General features: G+C 48.9%; 1 protein-coding gene across 14 annotated transcripts in view; it reads right to left on the bottom strand.

Moving 5' to 3' along the window:
• Nucleotides 1-9216, bottom strand: part of RBFOX2 (RNA binding fox-1 homolog 2) — a 166768-nt gene extending 157552 nt beyond the window's left edge. For all 14 annotated transcript variants that reach the window (XR_007203118.1, XR_007203120.1, XR_007203119.1 and 11 more), the window contains exon 1: nucleotides 9010-9216. Coding sequence is in view for 11 of the 14 variants with exons in the window: in XM_048301036.1 (XP_048156993.1) it covers nucleotides 9010-9201 (192 nt within the window). In the remaining 3 variants the exon portion in view is untranslated. The remainder of the gene's footprint in view (nucleotides 1-9009) is intronic.
• Nucleotides 9217-13331: the final 4115 nt, after the last annotated feature.

Below are 13331 nucleotides of genomic sequence, written 5' to 3' on the forward strand. Positions count from 1 at the left end.
CCCAGCTACAATCAAAAATACAAATAAAAATAAGTTAGGCTTTAAGTGTCAATCGTTTTTTGGCAAAATTGGTCTTATTACCAGGTACTTCAATCCCCCATTTCCACAATAAGGCACAGTATACCTTTTCTACCTCTCAGGAAACTAAAAAAATAAAATCATTGATACCTGTGAAGCACCCACACTACAGTGGTGAGTACTGTAGAAGAGACCATTAAAAATTAATAGGTCTGTATTCGGTGCAAGGTTTAGATTATCTGCAGTAAATTCATATGGGGTCATACATGAGATGAAAGAGAAGGAATGAAATACTGCATAGTCCAAAACATGACCTTACACCCATTTTAACTGGTTACAAAACTCCCATTAAGTTTAATAGCGCCTCAGTGAACACCATCCATTTGCTGCACTTGTGGAGATGAAGTCATTTCTAAAAACATAAAAGCTATGACCGCATAATTGTGACCTCACATGATGTCCTCTTGTCACATTCTCCTGCTGGGCATAGCAGTTACAGGCTATGAGTCCCAGCCCCTTCAGTGTGGATACACCACGTGTTAAAGTCTCCCCAGTCACAGTCTGCTGTGCACAGGTTCTCACCCTGGCACATTCAGTCTCCTCAACCCTTTGTGTGGAGGAAACAGCACCTGCAGTTCCAGACCACCCAGGACAAACATAACTCCAGCACCACCGCAGAGTAGCACACCTCTTCCTAGAACCAGGGCATTGAGAGTATTCTGCATGTCCACACACTTCAACTTCCACTACTGGACAAAACAAATAACAGGATGGGCAGGTGCTTCAGAAGCCAGCTGGATTCTCCTGCAGGCTGTCCAAGAGACATTCAGATCTGCTGCTGCGTATCAGCAGCAGTGGCAACACTTTATTGCCTCCGTTTCCTCCATGATTCAAATCATTCCTCAGGCCAATGTAACAAAAACACCTGTTTCCCACCCTCATACACGCCACCAGCCCCAGGACATCTGCCCGTACCATGCTGCCAGCCCCCCTTTCCTTCGGTGTGCCCCACGGTTCCACCTGCTGCAGCAACATCACAGCCCAGGCTTCCTTCCCTGACTGAACCTTTTGGATCTCCCCAGGCTGTGTGGCTGGTCATACTCATGGGAGCAGAAGCAGCATCACTCAGAGAGAGAGGTCATAAATCCCAGGAACCACCTCAGGTCGCTCCAAAGCTGAGCTTCAAGAATTGGTACCTACAGGCAAGGAGAAGCACCGACAAAACCTACTCCATCCTGGTCCAGCTTTGCTCCAAAGCTGCACAGGGCTTTTAACATGAAATAAGGGTAGGAAAGAGGCCTCTGATAGACCTGCTTTCCAGGACAGCAGGGTACAAAGGCTAATGAAGAAGCCATTGCTTGCACTTCCCCTCATTTCTTCTTCCCACAAAAAGGAAGCAAAGCCACAGAACAGAATAAAACCAAAGAGCCAGACAGAGACAGCTCAGAAGCACGATCTCTCATAGGAGCTGCTCAGAGTCATGCTTGGCTACTCTGCCTGCAGGTCCAGGGAGCCAGGCAGAAGGTGCCCAGCCCTGCAGCAGGGCAGAGCCTGGCCTCATGCCCCCCTCACTGCCTGAGGTCAGTGAGCAGGCTGGAGGAAGGGCAACCTTCCCACCCCTATCTGGGCAAGGGAACAGCAACCACAAGCAGCAAATTATAGCACCAGGATCCCAGCTAGAGCCTGCCCTCAGCCCACACGGCACTAAATCAAGGCTTTTTAGTGATGCCTTGGTGGAATTTTCTTCCTGGGCATCACCCTCAACGGTGACAACCAACCCAAATGCCTGCAAGAATCTCCTACAGAAATAGCAGTGGGAAAGCTGTGCAGAAAGTCTCCATTAAAAGAGCACAATGCTCCAGTCCCTTGAAGAAACCTGAGCCGGATCCAGATCCCAAGGCCTCAAAGGCCCCTGGGGAGCATATTTTGATATTTGTGACACACAGAAAAGCCACATAAGGTTGATTCTTTAGCCTATTAAAAGAAATTTAGCTATGTACACTCAGAGGGAAAAGTGCTGACACGATGAGGGTTTTTTCCCCCTTAAATGTTGCAGCTTGTTCCTGATCTCTATGCTAATACCTGCTTTATTCCTGAGGCAATTATGAGCAGATAAAACCCAATAAAGTCATACAAGAAAAGCAACAAGTGCTTCTATTCCAGGCTCTTTGAAGCAAGTATCCAATCCTTCTGCACCACAAACTCTCCTAGATAAAGGCAAACATAAGCAACAGCCCCAGTAACGCACAGCCACTTCAAAAACATGCCAGTCTGAATCCCACTGTCCTATCCAAGTAGAAGATCTCATTACCTCTTTTCTAACCAGTGTGAATCACAAGTACCCTCTGCCCACACTCCAAAGGTTAGGAGGCGGCACAATGGTATAGCTGATTGAACACCAATGTCGCACCTCATGAGCTGACAGAAACTGCCAAAGTTTCCTGCTCTGCCCAAGCAGATGCTGGATCCACCTCTAGTTCAGCTGATGCTGCTCATTAAACAAGAGGGCTTTTGTATACAACCTTCCTTTCTTCATGGCCACTTAAATACATCGTCGTATCACCGCTAAGGAGTTGGAGTTGCTTTCCTTTGGTCCAGCAAGAGAGCTGAAGGGGTGGTTTAGATAGATGCCGTATGTACGTGGGACAAGCCAAACAAGAGAGAGACTGGAACAGTTCACAAACACCCTGGAAATCTTCCAGAACAGAGAACACAGGTTACAAACCCAGAAAAATATGTGGCATTTCTCAGCAAAGCGTTCCTGCAGGAGAGGTACCCAGGCACAGCTCAGCAGGACAACTTGGCAGAGCCCTGACAGGGAACACTGCAGGGTCAGGATGGTGGCATGGTCCAGGACTGGCGAGGACTGTTTCATACAGCCCCTGCCATCGCTGGACTTGGCCCTGACAAACATCTCTAATTTGACCTGGAAAAAAGGAGGTGCACACAAGAAAGTGAAGCAGAGGGAGGGGGAAGCATGCTGGGGAAAATGTATACACATCTTTCAAACTGAATTTACAACAGATTGCTGGCAAAATTAAATTTACTGGAGAGCAAAGGGAGTTAAGGCCCAAAACGCAGTCAAGCAGCTCTAATCCCTAAACATCGGGATTATCTCATGACAGCTACACTCGGGTGTCCACTCAATACCACTGTAAAATGTAGATCAACAGAATGCTTCAATGAACTGGAACTCGTTACCTCTAATTGCTTCTCTCACTTCTCTTCTGGATGTTCCTCTGATCCCTCAGCCACCACATTTCAACAGCAAACACACACACAGAGAAAGTCAAGTAATATCAGAGACGGGCAAATTAACGAAGAGATTTCCAGACAACCAACACATCTGCCCTTCCCTTTCACTTCATATAAAAACTAAGGTGTGCTGAGTGCCACAAGTCAAGTCAGCAGCATAGAGTGATAGGTTTTAAAACACCTTCAACTAATGTGATTCCTAACATTTTCCAGAGGGGCAGAGGTTTCTGTGCAGCCAACCAAACACTGCTAACGACAGGCTTTATTTTTCCAATCTAACAGGGGTATGTCCTTCAGCAGCAGTTTCCAGGGGGCCACAGACCACACACAGAATCCTGTTCAGATCTGTCTCAACTTCAGTTTAGCTTCCCTATCTCTAGTGCAAATGAAGCAGTTGATTTATTTTATTTTACTGCTGCCTCCTTTGCATCTCCTGAGTGCTGGTACTCCTGCTGCCACCAGGCTCACCACAGCAGTCACTGAAAGCACAGTCCCAGTAAAGCACAAAGCCAGCACAGGAACACAGCTGCTAAACCTTCAGTGACCAGCACTTCTTTGAGACAACCTTGACCACAGAGGTGCAAACCCCCAATGCAGAAGGGCAAGGCAGGGACCCTGCTTGCCGGTTCACTGGGAGGAACAGCTGGCAGAGGGTATTGCACAGGATGTGCCTGGGAGCTGCTCCAAACTCAGCTAGGTGAGCAACCTTTCCAACATGCAAGGGAGAGACCAGGCTTCCTGCAAAAGACCAGAACGCTTGTATTTCTAAACGGGAATTCTGAAAGGAAAAATAAAAACCTTATGTCTACAGCTGGTACACATATGCAGAAGGAAACCATCTCCAGTAGAGCCAGACCTCTCTTTGGCTTCCAACCTCACAACTGTGGCCATCACCTTTGAACACAAACCTCTGGAATCTACAGAAAAATACTGAGAGAGCCGGGAGGAGTACATGCAGCATACTTCAGTCGGGCTTTCCATTTTCCTGAATATGGAAAGAAAAGAGCCAACAGTAAAGCACTCTTAACAACTCTAAAATCCCAACTTTCAGCCTGTTTGCCAAAGGTTTTCTTTGAACCGGAGATTTTCTAAGTGTTCCCAGACTGCGTCAAGTCTAACTCATAACATTCAAATATTAAAAAAACAAAGGCCAAAAGCAAACAGAGAAACAACAACAAACTTAGAGGTGATTCATTACATCTCATCACATCAGCAATTCTCTGTCAAAACAGCATCCCAGAAAACCTCATCCTGGATCCAAGGCAGGGGTCAGCTTCGATAGATTGGAACTTCACTTCTTTTACTGTAATATCTTGTATCCCTTGCATTGCTCTGCATCTCTTTACAAAGACAGCCATGCCATGAAAAATAAGAGGGAGGAAAAAGCTAACCTGATTACACAGCTTTTCCACAATTTACTGGAACGAGATGTTCTCTTCTGTAAGATTTAAAAATACAGACTTCCAAAGGGTCCCTCACAGCACAAAAGCTGTTATTCACTGGCCCCTTCTCGATTACAATCCCAGTCAGCTCTCTCACTTGTAAACCCAAACCTACCTAGAAATTATCAGCAGACCAATTTCTTGCCATCCTCTGGAGCACCACAAACAGGCCACAGCTTGAGCAAGGATACTGGCTGTCATGAAGCACCAGTCATGTCCCCACTCTCCCCTTTCTGGGGCACGCTGCAGTTCAAGGTTTCCAGTCACTGTGCTGGAAAGGAGTCAGGCTGGTAGAGGGTGTCACAGACCATCTTCTGGCTCACGGTAGGATGAGAAACTGCAGACTTTCCTGTAGAGCAAAGACTTATCGTCTATTACATCATCATTTAGTCACAGGAGACTGATCTCAACACCACTAGTCATCTTTATGAACCCTGTGCAGACATGGCTGAATGACACACAAAGTCACCACTCATTGCTGCCACTAAAGGTTTATGTGGACTGGGCAAGGCACAGACCACAGCTGCATTAACTGTCTGTCCTGACCAGTTGGCCACACTCATGGCTGCAAGAAGAGTAATTCTCCCAAATACTCAGGGATACTGAGCACACAAGTCATTCATGAAAGAGGAACAAGGATCAGCTCTGTTCACGCCTTACATCTAATTCCACCCATATATTATAACCAGGTGTAATTTTAATTTTCTAACCAAACTAGACCCCATAAAAAAGCTAAATCAAAATTCAGCTTGGGAACTGACTGAGGAGTTGATTAACTTATCCAACCCGATGCAAAGCAAAGGGAATGTATTTTAGTAACTTTGTCAGCAGTGTAAGCTGTCTGGTACACCTCTAGCACCTGGAAGGGGAAGACAAAAAGAGCACCATGGAATTACACCCTTGTCTGCAGTTTTAAAGAGAAAGGGACACTTCCCAGCTAGCCACAACACTTCTCATCTTTCATCATGCAAGGAATGGAGGAGGAGAGGGATTGTTGCAAGGGTACTTTCTCTTCCATCTGTGCAGCAGTCAGTGTTTTCTGACAAGAAGCAAATACAGCTGCATCAACAACTGCATTTCAGTGAAGTTTCACAAGTGACTTAGGCTAATATAACTTTCTTTTTTTTTCCTCTTCTCCCCTGTGCTAGGCATTATTTTTACCCAGATCAGCAAGCTGATCCAAATGATTCAACCATCCAAGTCAGCAAACAGAGCATGAGGTATTTCCTTACCAGTATTTATACAGTTAAAAAGCAGCAATACCTTTGGGACCCTTTACTTCCAAAGCTTACAAACCTATCCAAATACTTCCAGGTGACATTCCAGGTGGCATTTGACTTTTGCCATTTATGGAACAGAGGGAGCTAAAAACCAGCAGTTCCTGGTAGACCTTTTCCTCCCACGCCATGATTAACTGAAATATGTCCCAGAAGCAGATAGCAGCCATGATCCGATTTGTCCCAATCCCAACTCAAGCAGCTTTACACCACCCTCCTAACAAGATCAGCACTGGCCAAACACCATTTATCCGGCCTGATCAAAGATGGATTAGATAATGAAACCCTAACTGCATAAGCTGTCTGAGCATGCTGGCCTGAGACAGCAGTAAACAAGAAGCCCAGCAGATTTAAGGGCTGCTCAAAGCTTTTAGGCACCCTCTGCCCCAAGGTCTTAATAACTAGCTACTATCTTATCTTCCTTTGGGCTAGTTTTGATATGTCACACTAACAGACTCCCAAAAAATCTATTAGTTTTACAGCTACATTAGTAATTTCTACAGCTAAATGATTCTACAGCATTACACGCTGTGTTTATACCGTGAGCCACTGGTAGGTAGGGGTTATGCAAAGAAGAAATGGTGGTGGGCATGGCATTCCGTGATTCCTTGCTATCAGCCCAGAGACACGAGGTCACCAAGTTTACACAGCAATAGCCTGTGGCTCTGGAACAGGAAGTAGAAAATTGACAGGATCTCCAGGAAAAACAAGGTACAACAGTTGCTGGTGTTATTTCCAGCTTTCAGAAAGCCTCTAATACATATGAGAGGGAGAAAAAAAAACCATCAAAGAATAGGCTCTTTATTCCTCCTGTAAGCATTACGTACAGTTAAACATAGAGGATTTACTAAAAAGAACCCGTTATTCTAAAATAAGGTACTTCAAAAGAAGGCACTATCTGAACAGAAATCCGCACGATAGGCAACCTTGTGTTTTGTCTTTTAAGTAAAAAGATAACGAATTTCCCAAACATTAAAGAACACGTTTTTCCTATCTCTGATATTATTTGTAAGTTTGTCTTAAAATTTGGTACTGCTTGCGTGCAGACATGAGAAGATTCTCCAAATATATAAACTACAGTCTTTAAAAACTAAAAAAAGTCAAGGGAAAATACTGAACATAGAATCACAGAATGGTTTGGGTTAGAAAGAACCTTAAAGATCACCTAGATCCAAATAATGGTACACATTTGTAAATATATACATACAGACATACATGTTTATTTTCATCTTTTATAATAAAAGGACTGAAAAATCTTTTCCATATATAAATACATATGGAAAGATTACAATTACACTAAGAATGCCAAATAAGTACAATATGGGTGCCCTAATCTGAAAAATAGCTACACCGACTACAGACGCACTTAAAAAATTGGACTCTAGTCGTTGCACCTCACCTAATTTCTCCACTGCTTCCCACTATCTGATACAGAAATAGACCCCAACTTTCTGCTAGTTAATTCCACAATCAATCCCTAGTATCATGACCACCAGCACTACACACTGCTGCACACACACACTGTTGCAGCCCCATGGCTGAACGCTGCAATCTTACTATCTTGCATTATTCATTGAACAGACAACAAAGCACTTTTAAATGTAAATATAGGAGGGGAGTCTTTTATCTGTAGAGAAATTTCACCCATTTGCAATTAAAAACAAACAAAAAAAATCAGACTTTTGCTAAACCAGTCCAAGTCCCTTCCTAGGCAATTTTCAGTTGATTTACCCCAGTTTACGTCAACAACAATCAGTTAAGCCACTATATGCAGGGTAAACTGGTGCATCTTCTGTAACTACACAGGACCTCTGCCTCAGTTCAACTCTGAAGAGCTGGAAGAATTTCATGTCACCATGTTTGTGCACTCATTCATAACTCCTAGCAAGACACACCGTATAAACACTCCTTCGATGCTGAGCATCTTTCTCCTTGCAATTGTACACATTGCCTGAGTCATACTTGAAACCTACGTGTGGGAGAACACACTACTTCAAGGGATAAAAGAGCACAGCAGGATTTTCACTGGCTCGTGGGAGAGCACAAGCAGCAGCACTTGGATGCGAAGCTCCAGCAACCGCTCAGGCCACACCATCACACTGGGGAAAACATGATGCTGTGGGGTGGAGAGACCACCATGAAAGACTAAACATCAGACAGAACCACAAACAAAACCTTCCTGCTGCAAGCAGGAAGAGCAATTCTAGAACATGAAAACTGGGGACAGCCTGGGAAGTAAAAAGGGAAGAGCGTTGGCCAGTATTTGGCATCTTGATGAGAAGCACCATGGAGAGAACAGGATGCTTCCCTTGGAAAGCCAGGAGCACTTACCAACCCGAAAAAGGGCGAGAAGAGAAACAAGTTCAGATGAACAAATCACGCTGCTTCCAAAGAGCTTTGACATACTCATCACGAGAGACACAAGCAGAAAAGACCAGTGCAACTGCCATAATAAAACAATCCTCCACAACACCCAAACAAAGGGAGGCAGAAACACCTTGGCAGCATCACCCCACAAACACAAAGGCCAATGCACCTGGAACAAGCGATGTTTTGGGGACGATCAAGCCGCGCTGGCAGGAGACGACAGAAACGCGGGATCCTGAACCAACCTAGAAGACGCCCCACTACCCCGCTTCTCCCCCTTCCCAGGCAGCACCTGGGATTTCTCCTAACACAAGCCCCAAGCGCCGCAGGCAAACCCGCTGCCGCTGCCCCGCGCCCGGCCCCGACACCGCGGCCTCCCCGGGCTGCCCGGCGGTGCCCGGAGCGCCGGACCCGGCGGCGGCTCCCCCAGGGCCCCGCGCCGCCGCCCCACGTGCTGGGCTGCGCCCCCGGGAGCCGCCCGGCACGGGTCGGGGAGCCCGGGGGGATCCCCGCTCGCCTCGCTGCCCGCGGGGAAAGGGCCGCACGCCCGAGCGCAACGCGCCGAATCCCGCAAACCGAAATCCAACGCGGCCCGGCCCGGCCGAGCCCCGGGGAGGGAGAGCCGGGGACGGCCCGGCCCTGCCCGCTACCTGCATGCCGCCGCCGTCGGCCTCCGCCTCCGTCCGCAGCCGCTTGCTGTGGCCGCCCTCCGCGCCGTCCCCGCCGGCCATGGGCTGCTCCAGCTCCGGCTCCCGCTTCACGCCGCGGGCGGACCCCGCGCCGCCGCCGGCCAGGAGCTGCGGCTGTGGCTGCTGCTGCGGGGGCTGGCCGCCCTCCGCCATCCGCGCCGCCGGAGCCCCGGCCGTCCCCCGCCGCGATCGCCCCGCTCTGTCACCGCAGCGCCCGGCGCTGCCGGGGAAGCGGGAGCAGCAGGAGGAGAAGGACGGCGGCGAGCCCCGCGCCGCGACCGGAGCAGCAGCGGGCGCGCCGGGCTCCGACCCACCGGAGCGCCTCGGTCACGGGCTCGGCGGCGGCTGGGGAGGGGCCGGAGCCCCTCGGCAATCCCCGGAAACGCCACCGGAGCAGCGCGACCCCCGCTCGGAAACCTTCGGCGGTGCCGGGCGGGGCGGGGCGGGGCGCGGGCGGAGCGTGGGGCGGGGCGGGGCCGCCGCGGGGCTCCGGGCGCCGCGGAGCCGCGCGGGGCGGCGGGAAATGGCCGCTCGGCCGGGCCGGCCCGCGGCGCCGCGCTCCGCTGCCGGGCTGCGCCGAGCTCGCCGCCGGTCGGGCCGCGGCCGCCCCGTGGGGGCCCGCGGTGGGTGCGGCACCCCCGGAGGGGCTGCGGCGGTCACGTTGGCCGTAGGAGTGCGGGGCACCCACCCCTCGGGCAGAGCCGGGTCCCCCGTCGGTGGCCGGCTTGGTCCCGGCCCGGCTGGCGCAGGGCCGCCTTTCGGGGTGAGGTTTCCGCAGCTCTCCCAGTAAGGAACTGAGGCGAATCTGGGGTGATGGGTACTGGCTTGAACCCCCGCTTCAGGAGCATCCAGCAGCAAGGGATGTGCTGCCCAGCTCCGAGGCTCCGTATCCTTGCTCAGCACAACCTCACATCACTCTGTCTTGTGTTCTTTCCGGCCTTTTCCAGGCCTCCTCCGTGCACCTCACTCCAGGGCTCACCTCACGGCCCTAGAGCACATCTGATTTCTTGAGAAAGGGGCTTCACTTGTTTCCTGTCCCTCCATGGATTTCTCCTGCACTTTTATATATATATATATATATATGTATGTCTGTATGTATCCTCATTTTTATATGACTTCCAACCAAATGGAGACACCAGTCTGCAAGAACCCAAAGCCTGTTCATTGGCTGTTCTGTGTGTCTCCACGTTTTTGATCTTGAGGAGCAAATTCGGAATCCTCAGCCAAAGCATAAACTTGATTTTATTATGCAGCTGCTATCTGGTAGCACTGAGGACAATGTCTGCTCTAGAATGAGGAAGGCATAGGCAGCCTGTATTGTCCTGAAAGTAGTCTGGAAGCCATGGCAACTTGATGGAGAACTAATCCACAGATCATAATACAAATCTGCGGTTGGCTTGATTATGGGATGGGAATCACACTCTACTTCTGCCTCCAAACTAAAAATGGAGTTGGTCGGTGTGAGTCAATGAACACTGAGGAAGCCTTTCTTGACTTTTCTAATATCACCATGTGTAACAAAGCCTGGGGACCAGTTAGATTGTCTTAATGTTCCATAGTCCCTGTACATGCTACGTCTGTTGATCTTCATGAAATTATAGAGCCTTTGGTTTTGAGTGACAGTTACCATACGTGACTCTAGTCTTCCCTTACACCACATTTTTTCTCATCCAAAAATAGTTTTCAAGGCCATGTTGAAAGCTATTTTAAGTGGTATGTTTTGTGCTGAGGTGCCAGCTTGTCTCCTCCAGTGACGGGGGAAATCTCTTTTTTCAAAATGACTACAAATCCCCACAGAGTGGCAGGCACCCAGAAGACAATTACATGCAGCTTTTGTCTGCTCACCCACCAAGGGTAAACACATGTCTCATTCATCTTGACTGGGTTTGATAAAATGAGCCAGACTGTCAAACAACATTGAAGGAACATGTTCAGTCCACTCTTGGCTTGGAAAGAAGCTGAATTCTCATGACTGGGATGCTGCTCATACAGAGAAAAGCATCATTCCTGTATTTGTCTTTCTGCCCTAATTTTGACAAGGGGTTCTACATGAAGGGTCCAGGTTAAGGTATTGCCTGTGAGGAGCTGCAGAAGGCTTCAACCTTCAGATGAGTTAGGAATGAACAATTTGGAGATAAATCTGTTTGTGCACTTGGGAGCACTCCTCTCACTGTGGTAACTGAGTGTCTGATGCTTCCCTTGGGGATATCAAAGAAAGGAGTCGCTTTATGGTGCCCAGCCTCCATTTTTCTCTTCACCTTCTCCTAACCCCATTTTCACCATCTCCTGCCATGCAGGTGCCAAAGGTGCTGCCAGTTCTCCCTTGCATCCTATGTGAACACGGTCTGTGCCACAGAGCAGCTCCTGGCAGAGCTGGCAGTGCCATAGGCACATCCCTTGGCAAGGCATTTTTGGCTGGCTGTGGTCTGCAGCCCACCAGGGGAGGAGCCAGGACCACCACGGAGCACAAAACACCCTCGGTTATGGTGCAGGTGAACAGAGCTGAGGGGGGTACTGTGCCCTCCTACCAAAGTGACCTGCAGCTGCCACCACCCTGCTCTGTGCCATTGCGAGCTTTCTGACATTACTGCCGTGTTACTGCGTATTACTATTTATCCAGCTCTTCCCATTTCCTCTTAAAATAAGATTAATTAATTTATCTTCATGGTATGTTTGTTGGTTTGGTATTATCCCCATTTAACAGATGGGATATGAGGCATTCCTGAAGTCACAAAAAAGCTTTTGAGCTGAGACACAATCTTAATCCGTTGATTTCCTTTCACACAACCCAGCTGCCTTTTAGGTATTTGTGTGTGACATCTGAGACATACTAAACAGACAGCTGACTCCTCTGTTAACCCTTCCACTGCTGCACAGCACTCTTGCCAAAGGCTCCTATGTGCTGTGATTTCGTGGATGAGTTTGCAGAGTGCTCACCAGTGCTTTGTCTTTGACAGATCAAAGAGAGGCAATCCTAAGAAATGTTATCCTTGCAGAGAGCTCCCAGAAGCTGGCATGAAGAGTGTATCTTTCCTGAACAGATTCCCATCATTTTAGAATAAAATTGCTGTGGTTTCCTCCCCCCAGAAGGATACCTTCTGAAGAGATTCCTTGGAGAAACATGTGCTGGTGTCTCCCACTGGGCTGGAGATCAGGTGGCATCAGGATGCCGGGTGTGAAACATCTATGGAAGTACAAAGGGCTGGGTCCCAGAACGTGCTTGAATGGAGCAGAGGCAGTGACTCAGGCAGGTTCTAAGGCACAGGCATGATGAGAGGCACAAACTCACTCATTAGTCTTTGGCCCAAAGGCATAGAATTCATTCCAAGACACTTCAAAGCAAATCTCTCCTCTCCACCACCACAACTGAGAACTGTTTCTTGCTGCTTCCATCATCTACACACGATGTCTCACCTTGCTGACCAGCTCCCTCTTGCCCCTTCAGCCTCCAGCAGCTTTGTTCCTCTCCTTCATGGAGGATTTTGTCTCTCTGCTAAGCAGGTCAGGTGGGACCTAGTGCCTTGCCCAACCCTGCTCATTCCTGCTGTTTCTGTCCAGTCAAACAAACCTCTGAAGCCAAATGCTCTTCCTCCTCACAGCAGTACTCCCACGGGTAATGAAGTGCCGCCAAGGTAAAGTTTCAGCCTGGACTTTGGCCCTGGTTTCGCGGGAAGTGGTGATGGAGCTTTCCATAGTAACGAGTGTGGGTAAATGTTTCTTCTTCCTTATCTCAGGCCAGCAATTTGCTACAAAATTTTACCAGCAGAAGCTGCCTTTTCTTGTAACCAATGAAGACATAGCTAAAAATACATAACCTAAGTCAGCAAAATCCAAAGACCTTGTCACCTGGCCCAAACCGTGTGCCAGGAGGATGCCAGTGCCCAAGCAGTGGCAGGATGCCAATATCAATATGTCACTGTGACGTAAAGGTGCTGGCAGCTGTCAGTCACTGGATCAGCACCCACAAGGCACCCGCTCTTTTCCCAGTGCCACCTCTTGCAATGAGGACACCTGGCTTCAGCAGACACCTCCAAGCACCTCGGCACTCCAGCAAGGCAGCATTGTCAGCAGCTGGGAAACTACCAGAGAGCTCAAAGCAAAACTTTCCTGACTCATTTTCCTGTTTCCTGCAAACATCGCTGCGGCACATTTATTGTTGCTGTTTGCTTGGTCTGTGGTTCTGTGGGGCATCAGGCTGTACAGCAGGTCTGGCATTTTAGGTGTCCTGATGCTGCTAAAGCAGGATGGCACCTGCAGCGCAGATGCAGTTACCTGCATGGATG

The sequence above is a fragment of the Corvus hawaiiensis genome, chromosome 4 (genome assembly GCF_020740725.1).
Source record: "Corvus hawaiiensis isolate bCorHaw1 chromosome 4, bCorHaw1.pri.cur, whole genome shotgun sequence".
Classification (NCBI taxonomy): domain Eukaryota; kingdom Metazoa; phylum Chordata; class Aves; order Passeriformes; family Corvidae; genus Corvus; species Corvus hawaiiensis.